The following is a 24,697-nucleotide window of genomic DNA, read 5'->3' as shown; positions in this document are numbered from 1 at the left end:
GTTAATTTGACCTCAGTTGTATGCAAGGTCTTAGAACAAATTTTGAAAGATAGAGTAGTTAAGGACATAGAGGCCAATGGTACTTGGGATAAAATACAACATGGTTTTACAAAACATAGTTCATGCCAGACCAACTCGATCTCTTTATTTGAGATAACTGCTTTACTAGACAAAGAAAATGCAGTAGATCTAATCTACCTGGATTTCGGCAAAGCATTGGATACAGTTCAACATGGGAAATTATAAATTAAATTGGAGCAGATGGGGATTAATACTAGAATTAATATGTGGGTAGACCAACATGGGTCATGCTGAAAGATGAACCGTCAGGCTGGAGGCAGGTTACTAGTGGAGTTCCTCAGGGATTGGTTTTGGGACCACTCTGATTTAAACATTTTCATTAATGACCTTGGCACAAAAAGTGTGAATGTGCTAATGAAATTTGCAAATGAGACACAGTTGAGAAGTATTGCTAATCTGGAGGAGAACCAGAATATCAGACAAGAAGATCTGGATGACCTTGAAAACTGAAGTAATAGAAATGGGATGAAATTTAATAGTACAAAGTGCAGGGTCATGGACCTCGGGACTAACAACAGGAATTTTTAATATAAATTGGGAATATTTCATTTGGAAGTGACACAGGAGGAGAAAGACCTGAGTCTATTGGTCAATCACAGGATGACTGTGAGCTGCCAATGTGATGCAACCATGAAAAAGGCTAATGCAATCCTAGGATGTATCGGTCAAGGTATTTCCAGTAGAGATAGGGAAGTGTTATTTCCATTATACAAGGCACTAGTGAGACCTCATTTGGAATATTATGTGCAATTCTGGTCTTCCATGTTTAAGAAAACTGAATTCAAAGTGGAACTGGTTCAGAGAAGGGCTACTAGGATGATCAGAGAAATGGGGAACCTACTTTCTGAGAGGAAACTCAAGGAGCTTGGCTTGTTTAGCTTAATGAAACAAAGGCTGAGGGGAAATATTATTGCTCCCTATAAATACAGTACAGGTACAAACACCAAGGAAGGAGAGGAGTTATTTAAGTGAAGGACCAATGCTGGCCCAAGAACAAATGATTGTGAACTGATCTTCAACAAGTTTAGGCTTGAAATTAGATGAAGATTTCTAACCATCACAGGAATGAAGTTCTGGAACAGCCTTCCAGTGGGATTATTGGGGGCAAAAAAACTAACTTGTTTCAAGACTGTGATTGATATGTTTATGGAGGGGATGGTGCAGTGAGGTACGCTAAAATGGCATATGGCCCATTCGCGACTGCTATTAGGAAATATCTCCAGCAACTGACGATGGGACACTACAAAGAATTCTTTCCTGGGCCTCTGGCTGGTGGGTCTTGCCCACATGCTCAGGGTCTAACTGATCACCATATTTGGGATTGAGAAGGAATTTTCCTCCTTGTCAGATTGGCAGAGATCCTGGAGTGGTTGGAAGGTCTTGCAGTGTGGGGACCGGGTCACTTGCTGGTTTGAACTAGAGTAAATGGCGGATTCTCTGTAATTTGAAAGCTTTAAATCAAGATTTGTGGACTTCAGTAACTCAGCCAGAACTAGCTATGGGCCTATTGCAGGAATGGGTGGGTGAGGTTCTGTGGCCTGCAGCCTGCAGGAGGTCAGACTTGATCTTGATGGGCTCGTCTGGGTTTCAAGTCTATGAGAATTCTTATAGAATTTAAAAGAAAAGAGCTTTTCTTTAGGTATTATGGACCAGCCTATAGCTATGTAATAGAGAATTATATCCTTATTATACAATTCAATGGGACGGTTATAAGAACCAGTTCATCTCTATGCAATTCGCTAGGGTTAGGGAGCAGTTTCTGCAGAACTCTATTGACTTAATCCCTATTATATTCCAGAGGTGACACGAAACAGTGGATGGTGGAGGGGCACAATTAAAAGCGGGGGGCATGTGACCACCCCAAACGTTGTCTCTGCCTCCACCTCCTGACTCACCTCAGCGGGCGGTCTGCAAAGCAGGCAGTGGGAAGCTCTGGACTCCAGTAGCAGGGAAGGAGAAGCAGCTCCATGTAGTGGGGAAACAGGGGGCTCAGCCAGCTGCCCTACTGCATCCTCCCTCCCTGGGCTCCATGGACACATGGTGAGTGCCGCTGCCAGGGGGAGATGCTGCCCCCTCACTGGTGGGTATCCTCGCAAGAGGCATCCTGAGAAATTGGGGGGCGGGGCACCAGGCACGTGTCCCCACGCTAGGGTGACCAGACAGCAGGTGTGAAAAATCGGGACGGGGGTAGAGGGTAATAGGCACGTATATAAGAAAAAAACCCCAAAATCGGGACTGTCCCTATAAAATCGGGACACCTGGTCACCCTACCCCACGTCCCCCCTCCCCAACATGCCACCTCTGTTAAATTCTATAGGTTGGAGTGCACCTGTGCCTGGTCCCTGTGCTGGAGGGAAGGCAGGTCTACCCGTCCCAGCATCTGCCCATCCAGGCCTGAGCTTGCCCTCTACTTCTCTGGGGAATGCACACCTCCCAGGTTCCAAACAACATTCGCCCTCTCAAAGTCTGGTTTACTACAACGGAGTAAAAGATGAACATAAGCATTTTTTCCTGGTTCCACAAGTAACCCATTCCTTGTAGTCCTCTATGACTTTGGACTGTAGGAGCGTTCTATTCCCTGCAGATCTCTCCAAATGTAAGAAAAGCAGCGCCTCTTACAGGAAGCACTGCTGCTAGGCTGCTGTCACATGATCCCTCCTGGCTGTCTTTTGTAATGGTTACAAACAGCTGCTGCCACTCCTGGGGCAGAAGAGTTAGCTTTTCCTCCGCTAGTTTAGGGATAGGGTCTGTGCACTTTGTTGCATGCCCCCCAGTAGGAGTGTGGATGTCAGCAGTAGATGTCATGGAGAGAAGCCTGGCTCCTTGCCAAATAAGGGGTGGGGTCTTCACACCCATCACACTACCTTATAGGGGCCAGCCAGAATCTTGCCTTAAATATGTGAATATCAGAGCTGGTTGAAAATGGTTTTAAAAATCTGATATTTCAACAAAAAAAAATAGCAAAAATAAACATTTGTTCTTCAGATTTTTCCCCCCATCTCTAATAAAAGTAATGACTGAGATGTCAGGTCGCCATCCAAACCCGCATCGCAGCAGGGACAATGTTCTCATTTTTGCAAGACAATGTGCCCAGTTCTTATTTACCCAAAGGCCCTTTTACACCACTCTGATAAAGGGGACTTTATAGGCACTTGAGGCCCCTCTATGCTGTCAGAGTGGTGGAAAAGGGCCTTATTGTAAATGGGAATCAGTCCCAATGGAACTTGGATTAAGTCAGTGGTAAAACTCATTTATTTCAATGGAATCAGGATTTGGATCTCAGAAATGTTCAGATCACAAGGAGAAACTTGAGCCCTTAGTGAAGGTAATTGCCATAGAACCCAAGTACAAGAGGACTTCCCCCTTGTTACTATGGTGTTCTATGCTGTACTGACTGAACAATACTTTTCAGTACAATCATTTTCCATAAAGATTAGGTAAAGTCAAATATTTCTGAGGCTCTTTATCATGTGTGAAATCTCTTTATCCATAGTATGCATTAGTATTTCTCTCTAAACCAACGAATACACTAAAGCTGAACTCAAAACTTTAACTTTCAGCTGTTGCTGCTTAGCTGCTCTCCTCCACTCTACTTAAAAACGTTTTCTTTTTAAGGCGAGAGCCTGAGAGAGGTCAGATGGAGCATAAGTGCTCTGCTTTTTTCTTTCATTAGCACAAGTGATGGCTACCCATGGATTCAAATTTGTTTCAGCTCTTACTAGAAGCTCTTTGCAACAGAAAGCACGGATTGATTGTCAGTGAAGAGGTTCTGGAATAATAAAGACAGAAGTCATACACTAAAGGTTTTGACATGTGATCTGACAGAGGTGATGTCACTAACAGCTGACCTATCATAAGACCTTAGGAAAAAAGCCAATGGGAGTCTTATTTTTGAGTTTCTAGTGCACAGCTCCCTGCTAGTTTGCGTTTGGAAACAGATTGACTAACATAATAGAGTGATTTTGTAATCTGTCATAATACCATAAGCTACAGATCCACAGACTTTGACCCCTCACAGGTATAATAAGCCCTTTTATTCAGCTGCACATGCTCTCTCGATGAGGGACAGAGGGGGGGCTTTTTCTAATTATATATCCAAAGCATATGTTTTGCCCAGAAACAAAGCATTATATTCATTAGTAAAATCCTATAAACTAGATTCTTTTATTAGCCAGTTAACTAATTGACAGTTAAGAACTTGTATTACTATCATGCTGCAAAACCATGCAGTCACTTAATCTGACAGCTTTATTAAAATTATAGCAGTGCCCTTCAATGCCACTATGGTTAAGGGTCTGTCAGCATTTCCATTATAAACTGTGTTTAGGAGTTTATAGCTCAGCGGTAAAAATTCACTATAATGCAAACTGTCATACAAGGTCTCAGCCTAGCAATAATTTATTTATTTTTAAGGCTGGGGCAGGGAGAGAATGTTAGGGGTTTTTTTGTTTTTTTTTTAAATCTGTTTAATCTATTTTAAGTTTTAGGAGTGCAAAAATATTTTGGAAGTTGACTTTTTTTCACTCAGTGTTGTCACATGCACAGCATTATACAATTGAAGGAGTAATTTCAGCTACTCAGCGTAAGTGTAGCCACTCAGGAGATCTCTATGCAGGTCTCTGCTCACTGTGCAGTGGTGGTTAAAAAAGGCAAACCACTGTCAGGCTGCATAAGGAATGGCTTAAAGAATAATACTGAAAGTATTATAATGTCATTGTATAAATGTTTGCATCAGATGGTCTCACCTCAACTGAGTAGTGATTCTCCATGATGGTTCATATTTTAAAAGGCTGTGGTTGCAGAAATATGTTACAAAGTGCAGTGAGACTCTGTGATGAGTAATCATAAAGATTCTACAGGCTCAAACTGCGCCCTCAGCTACCTGTACAGCCTCAGAATTTGGCCTACAGAATAAACTGGTGCTGATTCATAAGTCAGGGAGAACACAGCTTGATTTTCAGATGCCAGGAGGAGTTTGCAGGACTGGCAGTTAGGAAAAAACATCTGCTTACTTGTAAACTGAGCATATCTGATCTGGAAATCAAAATAAAATAAATATGGAACCTCACAATGATATATTTGAGTCATTTTGGGATTTAAAAAAGAAAGCACTTTCAAATTGGGTGAAAGGGAGGGGAATAGCTTTAAAAAACTGTCCCACAGAATATAGAAATGGTTCAGCCCACGTAACTCCCACTAAGTTCAATGAAAGTTTTGCATGTAGCAGGACTGCAGGATTGGGCCAAAGCTGTATTTTGTTCACTGAAGTGGACTGAATCAAAATATGGCCACTGCACAAAGGCGGAGAGTATAGTAATAATTATTCTCTGGAGCTGTCAGCTGGTTTGTAATGAACTACCTGGGTTTGTGTACCACTCCCCCCTGCTGGATGGAATGTATACAATTTGCTCAAGTTTTTATCATCTATGGGCTGAAGTAGAACAGCTGCTCCATTAGTTCACTGAACAGAATATTATGTTCTGGCACTAAAGGTCATCAGTCCTATTCCTGATTCCCTGTGTATGCATTTCACTGCTGACCCTGGTGTCCCTGTATGTAGGTAGCTATAAACCATTGCTGCTTTGTTTTTTGTAGTCTGTCTCTAACTCTGTAAAGATATTGATTCCTCACGAATAAATCCTGTTGCTACTGCTCTGGTCCTACACTGGGAGTATAATAGTCTGAACTGCTGCCATGGTAAATCAACTCAGTTTGAGAGCTCTTGTTGGCTCTACAGTGGAGTGTCTTATAAAAGAGGGTTTCATATTATCTAAATTGTGAAAGCAAATTTGCTAAAGCTTTAGGGGATCCAAAGGTCTGGTGGAGCAACATGTGAAGGTGAAATGGAACTGCAGGCACAGTATATGTCAGATCTTGGGGGAGGAGTAGTGCCATCTCCTCACCAGCTTCAGCAAAAATTAGTGTAGGAGGAAAGGGGGAGAACTCAGTGTGGGCAGAGAGAAGTACAGAATACCTCCCTGCAAGGACATAAAAAGGGGAAAGATTGTATTGTGGTAGGGGACAAAGGGTCAGGAGATCTGTTAAAAGTTCTGGAATAGTTTTCCTGCTTCTTTCTCTCTTGATGTATGAATTTAAAATGTGGCTCTCCTCTGAAAAGTCATTCTGTTTAAAAAAAAACAAAAAAAATCCAACCCACTCTCTCATAACTTTGCTGCTTGGGAGTAAATACTTATTTTTGTCACAGAGATGACTGACTACATGCAGGGGGCAGATCTCCTGAGCAAGAAGATGCCATTTTTACCGTCACTATTTTGGCTGTAAGTCCACTTTAATATTTGTTGAATTTAGCTTTTAAATAAATATTTTTCCTCAGTTCCCCTTCAGACTCCACAATAACTTTAAATTCAGGCACAAAGCCTTTACCCTTTGTGTATAAAGCAGATTGATGCTGTTAGTAAAAATGGAGAGGATAGATAAGTAAGAGAATTGTAATATAACTGTAAGTCATTAACAAAACATGTTAAAATCCTTCGGACAACCGCATACATAATAAAAGCTCTTATGAATGACATAATGTTCCCAGTCCTACAGTCTTTTCTCAGGCAAAACTCCCACTGATATCAATCAGACATTGATGTCACTGAAAGTTTTGCCTGATTAAGGACTATAGAACGGGGCCCACTGAGAAGTAAATAAAATGCATGAGAGAACACTTGTTTAAAAAACAACAACTACAGGAATGCCTGTAAACACTGTACTGTTATCTTATTCTAAGCTGTGGTGTTTTGGATCAATACCGTCAAGTGGACCATAACATCATGATTCCCTAGCACTTTTGGTGTGGCAGTGGAGTAAACAATACCTCTAATACTAAATTGGAGGTAAAAGGAATTGGGTGATAACCTTTTAAAAAAAAGTTATTTTGTGAGTCTCTGTACAAAGACCATTTGAGTTCTAAACCTTATAATCAGCTTGGAAAATATTTTAACCAATAGAGATCTTAGTGACTGAGTCAGTTATGTCTTCTCCAATTCATAGGGTCAATCATCAAAACAGATATTGTTAGAGGGACTTTGAATGCCCAGTATTTATCAGTAACGTACAATTTAATGCCCACTTTTAAAGATTATACTATTTAATAGTTTTAGACCAGATTAAAAATGATGGCTTAAAATTATTAATTTAAAGAAATAAGAGAAACTGAGAAAAAAGGCTTTTCAGATAATCCACTTACTGCATCTTTGTTGTGCCTATCCTCATAATACGCTTGAGGCCCAGTTGCTGGATTTAACCACAACACTTGTTAATTTCTAGAGAAGCAGCAGTGGCCTCTCCAGCTTCTACTGTTGTTGTTTACAATATTACTGTTCTGTTCCAACTCTTTTTAAACATTTCAGCAAATCCACCTCTTCAAGTGCACAACCTTACTGGGGTATTAAACTCATTCTCTGGGGAAGCTGCTCTCTTTGTGGGTGAGAAGGAAAGGGGAGAAGGAGAGTTAGTTTCCCCCCGCCAATGTCTGATGAAGCTGGAGAAAGACCTCACTTGACTGACCAAAAAAAACCCAAACCAAAACAAAACAAAAAAAACCCGAACAAACAAAAGGCAAAGAGAGACACATCATTCTAAACTCCCCGGAGAACATTAAAACCAGTACTTTCAGCTGAGGCCAATGAAAAAAATATCAATTAAAGGAACACTGGACTAAATTCTCCCATCCCACAGAAGAAAACTACTGGAAGGGGGAAAGTACTCAAATTCAGACCAGATTCATTCTTGATGTAACTTGGAGGACTTTGATCGAGTTACACCTGCGATGAATTTGCCCCTTGAGTTTCAGTTTGGAGATTAGAGGATTCTATCCCTCAGGAAGAGTGGTTTGTGGCAGTCCTGAGAGGTACGGATAGGAGTTACCTGGCAAATTGAAACATATACAGAGCATCCCGCCCTAAAGTCTGCAGATTCTGGAACAATCATTAGGTGTGTTGGCCCCTCCTAGGTCTCTCCCTTCCTCCTGGCAGCATAGTTCACCCAAGACCAGGAACGTTATTGTCATTGGATCCCATACTGTGGGTGCCCACTGTCCCCCTCTGCAGATGCAACCTTAGTTGCTAGCAAGTTAGTAGGGGAGCATGCTGCACAGAGCAGCTGTTTTCTTGACTTTGCCAATCTCTCTACTTAGGAACACTCCTAATTTCCTGTTGTATGTAACCACACATTTGAATTGAGGAGTTTCTACAGGCTATGGGGACTATGTAATGGAATTTCTGTTTCCCCACTTCCACTGTGCTGTTTTGCTACCCCCTCTCCCATTGCAGCAGGACTGGCTGAATCACCCTGTCAACCCATGGCAATTTCACCAGCCTGCAGGAACTGGGCCAAGGAGAGCTCCAGTCCCTTTTCCTTCCCACATTGGCTTCACCTCTAGCTGTAGCCAAAGCACAGGGGTATCTGCAGAGTACTGGTGGAGGCGGGAGTGATGCTATGAATGTGGTACTCCTGTGCAAACTCTAGAGAGACAGGCCAATGAGGGCACAACTCTAGTTCAGTCTTGATCACCATTCAATCCATGGCTTCTTTGCTAAAAATGCCAGCAATGGTGTCATTAATATGGTGATGTTCTTAGTGATGTGAACACCTGTCCAACTGGAACTGGTCTGAGACACATTCCCCCTATGGGACAGTACATTTCCCTTCATCAAGGTGTTTTTCTTCCAAAATTTTGAGTTAATCCCATGGAATGCTTGATGACCAAGACTCTTTTTTATTGATCATCCCATGTCACTAGACATGCACACAGAGACATTACTAAAATAGACCAAATACAAAGGCTCTTATGTACTGCTGATTGCATAATACAGGTGCCACTGAGTCCTGATGAAGGTGCAGAACAAAGACCATATTTTGCACTGCCACTGAAAATCACTGATTGCCTGAGGCAGATCCCTGATTATATATACTGTACTATCTCTGCAGTCCTTCTACTAGCTGTAGTTTATCACTGGTTACAGGTGCTTCTGAAGCTTCCACAAAGAGCTATTCTATCAGTAATTTCCATTTCAATAATAAACATGTCATACAAATCTGTTGGGGTTTCTTCTCTTCTCCTTACCTAAAGATAAAATGAATGTTAAAGTTCTTGCTTTTTATTCAGTGCACTTGCACTAACCCAGGTATAGTAGGTACATTAACCCAGATTCAATAGGTTTAGATGATGTATTACTAGGTTTTTGAAACTAGAATCATTACAGAGCTGGCCAGTTGTTTGAAATCCATCATCTTCCTATTATTTGACTTATTTAGCAGTGGCATGAGATTGAAAGCTTTAAATTTTATATTGTTTTATTGCCATCTGCTGGTCATTTACAACCTTCGAAAACTCCGGCTGTTGCAGGATTCAGTAGCACTTTCTTGTAGTTATTTTTGAAGGCGGTCATTAGGTCATAGAAGTTAAATGTAGTGGCATAAAAGCTGAGTGTGTGTGACACAGAGGCCCATTGGTGCCAACTGGCAAAGGGGTTACTGTTCTTTACAAACAATTCCTGTCACAGACCTGGCAAACTCACTATACCTAATACATCACTTTATGGTATTTATCCATAAAGGGTAGCATGTGAGGCCCCTACTGAAAGCTTGTAACTTATGGATACTCATAATCATTGTGAGATGTGTGTACAGCTAATATTTATGGAATAATGTAACTATATTGAAAATTATGCCCCTATGGTCTTAGAGTGCAAGTGGGTCACCAAGCAATCATATGTTTTGATGATGGCTCATTCAAGATGGAGGGAGCTGTCATCCCTCTTTGGCTAGCTGATTATGTAATGTATTGCTCAGTTGTCTACCTTTGCACCAACCCAGAAAAGTAAATGGAAAACCATCAAAGACAAACTATAAACATCAAAACCACTTAGCAGTGAAAAGGAGTGATGACATTGAGGGGATCACCCTGCCTGTGAATACAAACAAAAGACTGATTCAGTATATCGCAGGCTGGAGAAAGACATCCTGGATCCATTCACTGAGGCATATCTTGAAACAGTGGGAATGCTTCATGAATGATGCCTCCTGGCCCCTTGGGGCTAGCAAACTCTGCAAAGACCTTAACTTTGGGGTGATAATCTACTTTATTAGATAGGAAAGATAACTATTAATAACTGTAGGCTCTAGTTTGCATTTTATGATTTTGTTTTGTATAACTGTTTGCTTCTAACACTCACACTTGTGTCTATTTGAATGTCTGTTGTTTCTTAAAATAAATATACTTTTGTTTAATTATAATCAACCTCAAATGCTGTATGTGACAAAGGAGCCATGGACTAAAGGAAAACAGGTAAACTGCAGTATTCCTTTGGGAATGGAGTATCTGGGATTTCTGTGGGTATCCAGGGATCAGCGGCTGGATACCACAGGGGGACACTTTGAAAGGACTTGAGGGCGGGGTGCATGTATTATCAATTGGCAGGGCTGATTAGTCCAGAAGAGAGTGCTTGAGTGGCTGACAGGCTGGTTGCGTTAGGGAGCTAACACCCAGCTGGCACAGGCAAGACTCCCTCATGCTGGAAGAAGGTGGTAACAAGGTGACTCACAGCCCTGGGTGCCTCAAGAAGTGTTACAGTGTATCCTCTCAATAATAGGGGTATCTGTTAGATTGTCATTTCCATCCCACTATTTGTAACCTCTTCCCGCAACCCCTAAGCCAGCAAAATCCACTCCCATCTGTCACTTTACGTACACCTTGTATTTATGTACCCACTCTGTGTCACTGTAGAGGTGTTCCTTCTCTCATAGTTAGTAGCCTGTACTATTGCACAGGTGTAATTCGAAAGGTCATGTGCAAAAAAGCTGAAAATGGCTGAGAACTTAAAATTGGACAGTAACAGACCATGAATCCTAGTGATGATTGAACCTGGTGGTACAATACTGTAAATAAAAAGAATCCGCAACCATGCTTGTAGCTATTTCCATCACTTCGCACTGGCTCAACAGACATTCTAGGCTTTAGAGTGATGTTTGGGGTTACTGTGTGTGCTAGCTGTATTATTTGTGTGTGGGTTGTGTTGGGAGAATTATGCTGATTTGTGAAGGTGGCGAATGAGGGGTATGTGCTGTGGTGAGCAGCTGTGTGAGGTTGGAGCTATTGTGTATTCTGGTTTTGTTGTTGTTTGCGTGGTTGTGTTGATCTGTGTCTAAGGAGGATTGTGCTGGGAGATCTGTGTGTATGGCAATTGGGCCAAGTTATTCACCATCTGTGCTGTTTCCCTCATACAACCAATGAAATTGGTGCATGAAAATTAGCTGTAAAGATGGTGTTTCATTACCTCTTATTACAATGGTCTAGGACAGTCGTTCTCAACCACGGGTACGTGTCCCCTGGGGATATGCAGAGGTCTTCCAGGGGGTACATCAACTCATCTAGATATTTGTCTAGGTTTACAACAGGCTATATAAAAAGCACTAGCAAAGTCAGTACAAACTAAGATTTCATACAATGACTTGTTTATACTGCTCTATACACTGAAATATAAGTACAATATTTGTACTTATGGATGATTTAACTGGGACTTGGTCCTGCTTCGAGCAGGGAGTTGGACTAGATGACCTTCTGAGGTCCCTTCCAACCCTGATATTCTATGATTCTATTCTATGATTCTATGATTTATATTCCAATTGATTTATTTTATAATTATATGGTAAAAATGAGAAAGTAAGCAATTTTGCAATAATATTGTTCTGTGACACATTTGTATTTTTATGTCTGAGTTTGTAGGCAAGTAGTTTTTAAGTGAGGTGAACCTTGGAGGTATGCAAGACATATCAGACTCCTACAAGTACAGTAGTCTGGAAAAGTTGAGAACCACTGGTCTAAGACTCTTGACATGACATAGATACGTGCCTTACATCACACAGGTGTAATTTGCAAAGTCAAAATGGCTGAGAAATTAAAAATTGGATGATAACAGGCCACAAAACCCAATGATGATTCAACATAGTGATATTCTGAACCAAAAGAGCTCTCAACTATGCTTGTAGCTGTTTCCATTGCTTCATTGTGACTCAACAGACAGTTTAGGCTAGAGTGACACCCAGTGACATTCCTGGAATCTTATTATATAGATTACTCCTCCTGTTGAACCAGTTCAACTACCACCTTTGCTGCCATGATAGGATTTTGGGTCCTCCCCAAAGAGATCCTGAGATCTTGTCACTCTGCTGGGCGTCTCCAGGTCTGGTTCCTCATCCCTCTGGTCCACTGAGCTATTATTTTTCTCCTCCTCCACACCCATCATAATTAGACTACTAGGTGCTCCCATACTATTTAGTAACACAGCAGGCTGGGTGGAAGGGCAAGTCCTGAGAATCTGATCCAGCTGTTCATAAAATGGGCACATTTTGATCTCAGAGCTTGACCAGTAGTCCAATGGCTTAATATACTGAACCTTAATATATAGTTCCTTTATCTTTCCATGCCACTGCTTATCACTTCTGCTGACACCCATCTCTGCCACACAGTCACCTGGTCACGCACCAAGGTACCGCATATGACTGAGCTCAGCAGGTCCTTCCTCTTCTCCTTTCCCAAGAGAAATACCAGTGCCCACACATTGGCCTCGAGCCTGCTGGCAGGCAGTTTCTAGGACAGTGTCTTCTGAGACATACTGGTGAAGCAACTGGATTGCAGTAGATGTTGATCCGTGTGAAAACAGTGTTCAAATTAGCATGCACCACTATCTGTGTAGGTAAATGGCTTCTGGCCAACGTTATCCCTATGCAGTGGAGTGCAAAAAGGAAACCAGGCTGGCCACTTGATAAGTGACCAGTTCACTGTGGAATGGTAGAGGGAGGACTATTTGCACCATTAGAACAATTGCAACAGCAATCCACACTCTCAAATACACTGCTGTGGTGGAGGACTACATAGTAATTACTGGTGGTGTGACTGCCTGTATGCCATGGGGCGAAGTATTTTGTGTGTTGGTGCAAAGGGTATTAAAGGCATGCTGAGACCAAAGAGTGGTAAGCACACCAAACTTCTCTAGTATAGACATGTCTATCCAGTGGGGGATTCCTTTGTTCTCCTGTAACATCTCCTCTTCCCTCATAGGGACCAAGATGGTGCCTTTTCTGCAGGTAGCTAGGCTGTTTTCTCCTTCACACTAACTCAAGGGTAAGCAAACTATGGCCCAAGGGCTGCCTCCAGCCTACCAGACCTTTTAATCTGGCCCTCGAGCTTCTGTCGGGGGGCTTGCCCCACTCCGCATGTGCCATGGCTCCTGGAAGCAGCAGCATGTCCCCACTCCAGCTCCTACACACAGGGGCAGCCAGGGGGCTCCGCACAACTGCCCCCACTGCAAGTGCCGGCTCTGCAGCTCCCATTGGCTGGGAACAGCGGCCAACGGGAGCTGCAGGGGTGGCGCCTGCGGATGGGGCAGCACACAGAGCCACCTGGCTGGTGCCGTGTCTCCGTGTAGGAGCTGGAGGGCGGACATACCACTGCTTCCGGGAGCTGCTTGAGATAAGAGCCACCTGGAGCCTACACCCGACCTCCTCCCGCGCCCCATCCCCCTGCTCCAGCCCTGATCCCCCTCCCGCCCTCTGAACCCCTCGGTCCCAGCCTGGAGCACCCTCCTGTACCTCAAACCCCTCATCAGCAGCCCCACCCCAGAGCCTGCATCCCCAGCTGGAACCCTGACCACCTCCCTCACCCCGCACTCCAACCCCTAATTTTGTGAGCATTCATGGCCCGCCATACAATTTCCATACCCAGATGTGGCCCTCAGGCCAAAAAGTTTGCCCACTCCTGCTCTAACTGGTCTTCAGCCAGGCAGCAGCTGGGAGAAGAGGCCAGCATTGGCTCTTTTGCTTTCCCACTACCAGACCTCAGCAAAGGGTAAGCATGAGTTCTACTGCTGGTTATGAATGCATACAGTCACACAGGTGGACAGTGGTAGCAATATCAAGACTCTTTATTAATGTATGAGGAAGAGCTTGGATACTGTTCAAAAACCTCATCTATTTAAGAGTGGGGGGAGTCCAACTAAAAAGGTCTGAAGAAGCCTTTAAGGGCAGGGGGTCCAACTAAACAGGCCTGAAGTAACAGTATGCAAGTGCTGGGCATTTCACTGGACACATCTCACAGCCCTGTGACATGCATCCCTGTGATGTCACATGTCCAGCAGAGCTGCAAATGGACAGCAGGAATTCCTCTTCCCTGCTGCCAGAGATGGTACCTGTTGATCTCTCCTGCTTCACAATCAGAATAAACTGGCAGGAAGAATGGAGGTAGCAACAAAGTGAGAACATAATGCCAGCTGCAGCTGCCCTAGAAACTTCCCTGACTGCCAACCCATTCAGTTGCCCCAGGCACCACTGTAACCAACCAATGTTCTCATACACTGTTTTTCATCAGTAGATCTCAAAGCACTTTACAAAGGTAATTAGTAACATTATCCCTATTTTACAGATGGGGAAACTGAGCACAGAGCAGGCAACTGACTTGCCCCTGGTCACCCAGGAGGCCAGGGACCACGTTGGGACTAGAACTCAGGTCTCCAGAGTCCTAAGTTTTATCCACTAGCCCACACTGCCTCTTCTATATAACACAAGCAGTCTTGTCAACAACCAATGTTCAAAAAATTCACAAGCTGGGCTCTAAAATCATGGGACTGGCTTAAAAATAATGAGTTTAAAAATTATCTGGAGTTCTTTTTCCCACCCCCACTTTCTGATTTCTGAGCCTTTTCCATTAGGGTAACATTGTCAGCCTTTTCTGCACAACTGTGAGGGTTACAAAGGTATTTTTTTCCCTTCAAATGAAAGCTGAGATTCTCATGTATTCAGTCCATGGTAATTATTGCAAGAATTGTCAACACTGGGTAGGGTGTGATAGAGAGGAATACCAGTCACAAAAGCCTGGAGTACCAGTAGCTTGAGAAGAAGGCCAGAAAAGAGAAGGGATGGAAAGGAATGTCACAAAGGCTGACAAAATCTAAATGCAAAATTTTGCAGAATAGGTGGGGATGATTACAAAGAATCACAGGAAAAGTAAAAAAGCCATCGTTTAATTTAATAAACTGCAGTGTGAGAACCCAGCCCTGGAGCAACTGAGCTGAGACTGCAAAAAAACCGAGGAGTACTCGTGGCACAAGTACTCTGATACAGACGAACACGGCTACTATTCTGAAACCTGAGCTGAGACTTTCGTCCTTCTCTGAACTGCCTCTCACTGCTGCTGTGACATTCTACCACAACATCCTCCAACCCTTTGTTTCTGGGGGCTAGTCTACACTGTCAGCGCTAAAGCTGCCGTGGTAGCGCTTTAACGTGGCTTGCGTGGTTGTGGCAGAGCACTGGGAGAGAGCTCTCCCAGCGCTCTAGAAAAACTATCTCCACGAGGGGTGCGGCTCCCAGCGCTGATGCACAGTCTACACTGGTGCTTTACAGTGCTGAAACTTGCTGTGCTCAGGGGGGTGTTTTTTCACACCCATGAGCAAGAAAGTTGCAGCGCTGTAAATTGCCAGTATAGACAAGCCCTGAGATATCATGCCATATCAAGATTCTCCCTCATGCTGTGATATCAGTAGCTTCCATTGTGATGTCACTCCTTTCCTGCTGCTAAAATGAAATGATAAATCCCTCCCCTTATGACATCACTCCTCTTGTCATCCCTAATTTGTGATGTCATCATTGCTCCTGTCAGCAGCAGGGCAGTGACACATGTCCTTACCAGTGGAGCTCGGTAGAGCAGTTTGTTCTTGAGGAATCTTCTAGGTAAGTCACATGTGAATGAGCAGTGTCATCAATTCAAACACTTAAAAATGAGTCAAACTGCACATAATCATAAGATTTGACTTAAATATTATGACAGCACCAACTCCTTTTATATTCTGTCCAACTTCAAGCCTTTAGGGGAAGCCTCCCATCCTCAATTTCAGCATGATCATTTTCAGGTTAAAAATTAAATGTTAAACACACAAACACAATCGTGAGCCTTTACCAACAGCTCAGAGAACTATTTACCCTTCCCCATCTCTTCCTTGCTTCATTCAGTCTCCTGGCATGCATCCGATGAAGTGAGCTGTAGCTCACGAAAGCTTATGCTCAAATAAATGTGTTAGTCTCTAAGATGCCACAAGTACTCCTTTTCTTTTTGTCCTTCTTACAGTTACTCTCTGTGCTCTTCTGGTCTCCTATTCCTCACCTGCCTCTGTATTTCCCTTCCCATCTCCCTTTGTGTTTCCATATACTTTCTTACATTCTCAGTCTTCCTCCTGCTTCCCATCTACCCTGCACAGTTCTTACAGTGGTGTGTAGAGTACAGACACTTCACGTCCCCCTAGCACAGGTATAAATAGCAGTGTAGATGGTGAGGCACTGTTCAGGCAACTAAAGACATGCAGAACCTTAGGGTAGGTACCCTACATGGCTCTCTACACACTTAAGTAGCGTCTCCCATCCACACTGCCATTTTAATAGTATAGTGTTCTGCTGTTGGAGCCCTTCCCCGCTGCTTCCTCCTGCCAGACCCTTTCACATGTACCCTACATGCCACCACCAATGAGAGTGCGGCGTGGATGCAGCCATAGTCTCCAGCTCCCGAGTCAGAGAGTTGCCATCTTCTCTGGGAGTGATCTAGTCTCAGTCCCTATGGAAATGCTAAAAGACTATTCTGGCAAACAGAAACTAGGGACACAAGGATGGGGGCACTCCAGTCACAAATTGCTACCATTGTGAAATCTCTATTTTAAATTTAGACATAAATAAAGAGAGGTATTTTTGCAATTTGGAAATGCATTCTAGAGAGTTAAACCCCTGGGTTATTATATATAAAATCCTGAATGAAAATATTATTTAGATAAAGATATAATAATAATAATAATAATTAATTTATTTAAAAAATACCTCACTACTTCCTGCAAAGGGCATAGGTAGGGCCCTACCAAATTCAGGTCCATTTTGGTCAATTTCACAGTCATAGGATTTTAAAAATCATATTTTCAGCTATTTAAAAGTGAAATTTCATGATGTTGTAATTATAGGGGTCCTGACCCAAAAAGGAGTGGTTGGGGGTGGGGTGTCACAAGCTTATTGTAGGGGGGGAGGTTGAGGTACTGTTACCTTTACTTCTGTGCTGCTGCTGGTGGCAGCAGTGCCTTCAGAGCTGGGCAGCTGGAAAGCAGCGGCTGCTTACCAGGAGCCTTGCTCTGAGCGCAGAGCCCTCATGGTATGGTATTGCCTCCCTTACTTCTGCACTGTTGCCTGCAGAGCTGGGCCCTCAGTCAAAAGCCACCACACTCTGGCCACCCAGCTCTGAAGGCAGCGCAGAAGTAAGGGTGGCACAGTATGGTATTACCACCCTTACTTCTGCGCTGCTGCTGGTGGGGCACTGCCTTCAGAGCTGGGTGCCTGGCCAACAGCAACTGCTCTCTGGCCACCTGGCTCTGAAGGCAGCACAGAAGTGAGGGTGACAATACTGCAATGTCCCTGCAAATCCCTTTTGGGTGAGGTCCCCCAATTGAAGAAACGCTGATCTCCCCTGTGAAATCTGTATAGTGTAGGGTAAAAGCACACAAAAGACCACATTTCACAGGGGGAAACCAGATCTCATGGTCCGTGATGTGTTTTTCATGGCTACAAAATTTGGTAAGGCCCTAGGCATAGGGAAATAATGGGCTTTTGACTGAGGGCACCTTCCAGCTTCAGTGTCACTAGAGAGGAGAGACATTTTTAACAAAGGAAAAACTTTGTGAGTTTGATTCTAGAAATCATGAAAAACATCCCCCTCCCCCCAAACAAAAACCCTGCGTGATCCATCCCGGGAACGGGAAGGCGGCGGGTAGGGGGAAGAAGAGCAGCCAGGACAGGGCAAGATCTTCTGACTCACTAGCTGTCCTCGCTACCCGCTAGCTGTGGCTGCAGAGCAGCTTGCTGGTAAGCCACAGTGGCCTGGCCTGGGCCTGTGCAGAACCCCAAACCTTGAGCCTAGCCAGACACAGCCCCGTGCACTGGGCCTCAGCCCAACACAGGCCACCAGCGCCTCCCGACCCAACCACAGACCCCAGCCTGGGCCCGGCCAGAGCCAGAGCCAGAACCACCTCCCGCTCGCGCCCCGGGCCCGGCCAGAGACAGGCCCTCCCCCACACCTGGCCTCAGCCAATCAACAACGCGCCTTTTCGGCTCCCAGCTACAGACACGCTGCGCACGCGCCACGCGTCCCTCGCTCCTTGTGGGCTTAGGGATCCAGTCACAGACGCATCCCCTCCCGAACCCGCCCCCGAGGCTTGCGCGCGCCATACAGCCTTTCTCCCTTCTTCAACAGCCCTCCTACCCAAGCCATTATTCCACGCGCGCGCCCTCCCCGCTTACGATGTCACAGCAGCCGCCGCTGTCAGCGGGCGGGGGAAATGGATCAGCCAATCCAGGCGCAGCGTCTGACGTCACAATGGCTATGGTGGCTGCACAGTGACACGTCTTGCTGTGGTGCTTGAGCGGGGCGGGGCGGCCTTCATTCTCGCCGGATCCCGGCTCGGCTCGCGTGAGCCAGCGCGGTGCGGGCCGGCCGTGCGTGCCCCGGCGGCGGGGGGAGGGCGGCGTGGATGAGCGGCCATGGCGGGGCAGCAGTTCCAGTACGACGACAGCGGCAACACCTTCTTCTACTTCCTCACCAGCTTCGTGGGGCTCATCGTCATCCCCGCCACCTACTACCTGTGGCCCCGGGACCAGCACGCCGGTGAGCCGCCCCCCGCCGGGCCTGGCCGCGGGCCTCTGCCCGCCGCTCTGTCCGGGCTGGGGGAGGGATCCCAGGTGCCCCGCGCCCCCGCCGCCGTCGGGGAATCTGGGGGGTGGGAATGGAGCGGACCTTTCCCGGGGCGGGGTGGTGGTGAGCGAGTCGGGGCGAGCGCGAAACCCCTTCCCCACTGGGTGCTTTGCGGCTGGGCAGACCCCTGCCCGTGGCCCCGTCCCTGCCGTGCCGTGTTGGGGGGCGGCGCGGGGCGGCCTCGTGCCCCGGAACCGAAGCGTCGGGGGCTGCTGAACCCTTGTCCGAGACTTTCCCTGAGAACCGTTAGTGGCAGGAGTCGGTTGGGTGTCATGTAAAGAAGCAAAAAGCAAAAACTTCAAACCGTCTGTCCGAGAGCTCCGGCTCTGCGCTGCTCAGCGGCCGCGCGCTTGCGAAATCCTCCGTTCGCTGCTTTCCTGGAGCCTTTCCGGGCTGCTGACCTGATTTTGTAACGCAAAATACTCGTGGGGGGTGGGCGGCGAGGTGCAGCAAGGAGATAGCCTTCTCCTGCTGCTTTTACACCTCATGGAGTGAAAAGGGCACAAGCACAGAGTTTTGTCTCCTCCCCCCCCCCCCCCCCCTTTGCAGGTGACCTTTAAATGTCCCAGGTGGATAGGGCTTTCTCTGCATCCTTTGGGAGGCTGCTCTTCCACAGCCTAATAGATGTGTGTGGTTCCCTTGAGTCCCTTGTCTGTTTTTATAGAGCTATTCCCCTGTTGTTCTCCATCCTTAGCAGGAGAGAGAAGTTCAGGATTTTGCATTCTGACAGTATGAGCTGCAGAAAAATAGGGTGTTTTTGACTGTGAGATAAGGAAATTAGAATGAGAGAAAGAGTATTGAATTTCCCTAGCCCTTTGTACGGTTGCTGTCTATGAGATAAGATGTAATCAGTAATACTCACGTAATACAAATAGGTGACGTTACTGGTCTTTTATCATGAATGTTTGTGTGTCTTGTAGCAGGAAAATTGGGAATTTACTGTATCTGTTTAGTGTTTGAAATAAATTAAAGCCATGTGTTTTTTTAACAGTATTTTAAATTATTCTTTTTTTTTTTTTTTTCCAATTAAAGGAAGCCTTACTGATGAAAGGAATGCTGAACAAATAAGCCTCTGCTCCTAAGGGCATGTCTGTACTGCAAAGTGAAGGCATGATTCTAGCACAAGCAAGTATGCCAGTGTTAAAATAGCAGTGTAGATGAGGTGACACAAGGCTTCAGTATGGAGAAGCAACCAGAGAGCAAACCCTCTAGGGAGTCTGGGTACATACTCCGGTTGCTAGCCTGTGCTGAAGCCCACCATGTCTATATTAAAAAGAAAAGGAGTACTTGTGGCACCTTAGAGACTAACAAATTTATTAGAGCATAAGCTTTCGTGAGCTACAGCTCACTTCGTCGGATGCATACAGTGGAAAATATAGTGGGGAGATTTTATATACACAGAGAACATGAAACAATGGGTGTTACCATACAGACTGTAACAAGAGTGATCAGGAAAGGTGAGCTATTACCAGCAGGAGGGGGGAGTGGGGAAATGGACCTTTTGTAGTGATAATCAAGGTGGGCCATTTCCAGCAGTTATGCTGTTCTTGTAAACTGCTGGAAATGGCCCACCTTGATTATCACTACAAAAGGTCCATTTCCCCACTCCCCCCTCCTGCTGGTAATAGCTCACCTTTCCTGATCACTCTTGTTACAGTCTGTATGGTAACACCCATTGTTTCATGTTCTCTGTGTATATAAAATCTCCCCACTATATTTTCCACTGTATGCATCCGACGAAGTGAGCTGTAGCTTACGAACGCTTATGCTCTAATAAATTTGTTAGTCTCTAAGGTGCCACAAGTACTCTTCTTTTTACGGATACAGACTAACACGGCTGCTACTCTGAAACCTGTCATGTCTACATTGTCATTGTTACCCATGCTAGCTAGATTAAAATTAATACGGGTATGCTACCTGTACTATAGTCATACCTTCATTTGCATTGTAGACATACCCTAACTCTTGTTTACCTCTGGCTACTAGAAAGATGAAGGTGGGAGGATTTGCAAGCAATATCTGCCTTGATGACAAGCCTAGGGCCTTACCAGCCTTAGTTGTTAAGGAGGATGCTGTCTGTAGAACCCATTTAAAGGATTCATCTTTTGTCTTTGGCTAGTAGGTGTTGTACAGTTTAGACATTCTATTTATCTTGCTGCTGGAAGGGAGAAGGAGCTGTCTCTCTTGACTGTTGTTGCAACAAGTGGTGTATGAGGGAGAGAAGATGTCTCTTTACTGTATTCATCCCCAAGCCTCAGCTGTGGCTTTTATTTTGAGTCCTTCTCAAGTTTGATTAGATCCAGTACCTGGGTCTCTTCTTATTTTTTTTCCAAACAGCAGTTGCATGAAACTGACATGATTGTTGGTGAATTTCACAGTTTATTCTTCAGAACATTGTGGGCAGCTGCCATACCGTCACTCTTATTTATGTTACTCTGCTGCAGCTTGGCAAAGCTATATAAGCAGCAGCAGAAGCACTGGAAATGTCTGCTGACTCAGAAAGACAACATTGCACAACCAGCATGGCTAGGAACTGCCTCTTTCTCAAAATGAGAGCTTCAGTTCTTCAGAAATCAATGCCTTAAGCTTCCCACTGGTGAGTGAATTTCTCAGGCCCTTGTCAGTTGGACTGTAGGCTGGATCTACACAAGAATTGTCAAACATAGTTGAGTGTCAAGCACTGCTTCTCACTGATTTCCCCTGAGCTGGCATTGTGGGGAGAGCCTGCTGCTTTCAACATCTATTTTTTTGACAAAACAATATTGGGAGTAATTGATCGCATATTGTTAAAAGAGGTGGTAAACTCAGTTGACCCTTCTCCACAATAATAGGACAACAGCACTCCATACTGGTTATTTGGAGAGGGAGGGAATGGAGGAATGGTGTTTGGTAATGTCCAAGTGCAGTTGAAAATTCCTGTGTGTAGATACACTCCTAGTCTGTGTAAGTGACTTAGTCGTGATTAAGTAATGAACTCCAAATCACGTCATAGTTTGTGTTCTGTATAAGCCAAAAAGTTGTTGTGGCTATGAAAAAAGCCAGTTGGAGTATTGTACAAATAGTAGTCCACCATTTTTTCTATGCATTTTTTTTTTTTTTTTTTTTTTTTTGCTTCATTGTATACTTTCAGTTGTTAAGGGTATTGTGCTTGTTTAAAGTTAGTGTGCTGAATGCACTGATTCTGCCACATTTCTAGTGCACTCATCTGAACGTCAAAAAGACTAGTGTTCCTCAGATAGCTTTGTGTCCGAATGTTTGCATGTGACAACTTGAATTGGTGTCAACTACATGTAATCTGGAAACTATAATAATGTTGGACGTTAAGAATAAATTATCATGTAGACTTACTTTTCATCATCATGTGGTTTTACAATGAAGTGCTGATTGCTTAACCTTGGCTTTTCACTCTTAAAACCAGAGTGACAATCATTTTAGTTTTCAGTACAATATGCAGAAGGCTGAGCTAAGGAGTATGCTTTAAGAAGATAAAGTAAAAACTGATTTCCACTGCAGTCTATCATGGAGTCCCTTATGAGCACCTAGACTTTAACATCTGTATCAGCATCTATGTCCCCTCTGTAGAGGAATATTTTCCATAACAAATAAACTTAAGGCGTTTTAGTAAATGTTTGTAGAATGAGATGAAAACACATATTTCTTTTTGTTACAGTGTGAATGCAAGAATAGAATGACATAGGGCCCAAGCCATTGTTGTTGTTCTGCCTACCCATTTAGAAAAACATTTAAAACAATGTGAATCAAGTGCAAGTGGTTAAAATTGCTATGAAATAGTGTTTCTGCAATTTCTAATGAGCGGTGTACAAATATTTGAAAGGTCACTGAGAGTATTATTGGCGTGAAAGTGACTTGTCCCTCTCTTAAATTAAACACAGGATAAAGTGATAATTTGAGATGCTTTTATTTCATATATTTGTAAACCTAAATGAAGAGGATGCATCCTGACCAACATCAAATGTTTACTACCTTTATGCCTTGAGGTGTGCACAGGAACCAGTAGATATACAAGAATAGAATACAGTATCTCATCAGCTTCCTGTTAAATCTTGCTTTAATTTAAGATTTTAGTTCTTATTGCTTTATAGATTACCTGTGATGGTTAGACTATTCCAGTCTCTGACCTCACCAAGAGCAAGTGTGGGTTTCCAAGACATTTTGGAAAAAGCCCTATGAAATACAATTACAACCAACACTGGGGAAGGCAGTTATTTCTGTTTATATTACTTTCATTGCTCTGGTAGTCTCAGCTAAAATGAAAGGACAGTGTATCAGAAAACAACTAAACATGCAGGTAACTGGTTTGAAGGAATGATACTATAAAAGAGGCACTCTTCTTGCTTATTGTGATGTTCCCGAGGCTGTTTTAAAGGGTAAACTATCTGGTTTTGTATTTAATTCCTTGCCTTCAACTTGTATTTTATAATAGGCAAATGCATCTTTTTTGTTAAACATACTGGGTTATCTGTTCTTGGGCATCCAGCAAGAGAACTGTGGCAGAAATTACTTTTAAGATTGTTGTGAACAAAGGTCAACAAGAAAATAAATTACTCCAAGTAGTGGTAATGGTCTCAAAAGTGATCTATAAAATAAGGAGGTAACTACAAATTTGAGTGTAGTGCAACTCCAGAAAACTCTGAAAGCCAATTTTAATCAACTTTTCCACCTATCTTTTTACAGGCAAGTATAAAGATAGAACCAAAAGAGCTTGAAGGGATGGATAAACATCCCTCAGAGTCCATTGATATTATTGGATTTATTCTCAAACAGGTTGGTTGCAGGGTTAGACAGGAATTAAGTCTCAAAATCCAAGAAGGAGGTAAAGAGCAAGAGGTGAATAAGCCTAGTTGTTGGCTAGTATACTGGCTGTCCCACAATGCTGACGTGTCTCTTACTGAAGTGATGTAAGACTGACAGTGCTCACCTAGGTATCAAAGTGAAACACAACATGATTATATAGACTGTTAGAGAACAGGTAGGCAGATGTTTGTATGCTCTGGTTTGTGATATTAGAGCCTGCTATCAATGCAATTTTAAACTTGGTTAGAGTGCCATAAGTGTACATAGCTAAGGTTGAGAGTCTGTCACGGAGCTCACAGAAGTCACAGATTCCGTGGCTTTCTGAGACCTCCATGACTTCCGTAGCTGCAGCAGCCAGTGTGGCTGATCCCAAGACCACCTGAGCAGTTGGCCCTGGGGGCTGGCCAAGCAGCAGTGGCTGGCCCCGCCCGGGGGCTGGCCTGGAGGCCTTTGGAGTAGTGGTCCTGGGGGGCCTTGGTGCAGCAGGTGGCCGGGGACAGTCAGCTCCTGCTGTTGGAGAAGGGGACAGCGGTCAGCCCCTGTTTCCCCCCCCCACGCAAGCAGCGGGGCTCCAGGAGCAGCTAAGATTTAGTCAGAAGTATTTATAGTAAAAGTATGAACAGGTCACAGGCTGTGAATTTTTGTTTATTGCCTGTGACCTGTCCATGACTTACTAAAAATACCCATGGCTAAATCTTAGCACATCACAAAAATGTATAAGGTTATGTGGAAAGAATAAGGTCTCTGTTCTGAAGCTTAGAGGCTAACTTGAACTGTTGTCCCATGTATTGTTTTGTCCAAGTGCCTGGAAACATTGTACCCTCTCCAGTGGAGAGATGAATGTAAGCAGAAGAGAGACTTGAAGGAGGAGAAAACATAGTACATGAGAGAAGGGAGTCTGTCGATCATAGGGGATGTCTGTTGCTGATCAGAGTGGAAGAACTGAAGTTGATCTGTAATGACTGAAGAGGGATAATTGCTTATTTCTTTTCCAGTTAAAAATCAATATAAATGTACTTG

General features: G+C 44.1%; 1 protein-coding gene across 2 annotated transcripts in view; it reads left to right on the top strand.

Annotated features, from left to right (window-relative positions):
• Positions 1–18,371: 18,371 nt before the first annotated feature.
• Positions 18,372–24,697, top strand: part of SEC63 (SEC63 homolog, protein translocation regulator) — a 100,893-nt gene continuing 94,567 nt past the window's right edge. Inside the window, exon 1 of one of the 2 annotated variants that reach the window (XM_037894584.2) lies at positions 18,372–18,775. In XM_037894584.2, coding sequence (XP_037750512.1) covers positions 18,652–18,775 — 124 coding nt within the window. In that variant the 5' untranslated portion in view covers positions 18,372–18,651. Of the gene's footprint in view, positions 18,776–19,933; positions 19,992–24,697 lie in introns of those variants that run through there. The other variant, XM_037894585.2, reaches the window with a different exon arrangement.

This window comes from Chelonia mydas, chromosome 3 (assembly GCF_015237465.2).
Source record: "Chelonia mydas isolate rCheMyd1 chromosome 3, rCheMyd1.pri.v2, whole genome shotgun sequence".
In the NCBI taxonomy this organism is placed as follows: domain Eukaryota; kingdom Metazoa; phylum Chordata; order Testudines; family Cheloniidae; genus Chelonia; species Chelonia mydas.
Note: the sequence above shows the minus strand (reverse complement) of the source record. Positions and strands in the feature narration are given on the sequence as shown.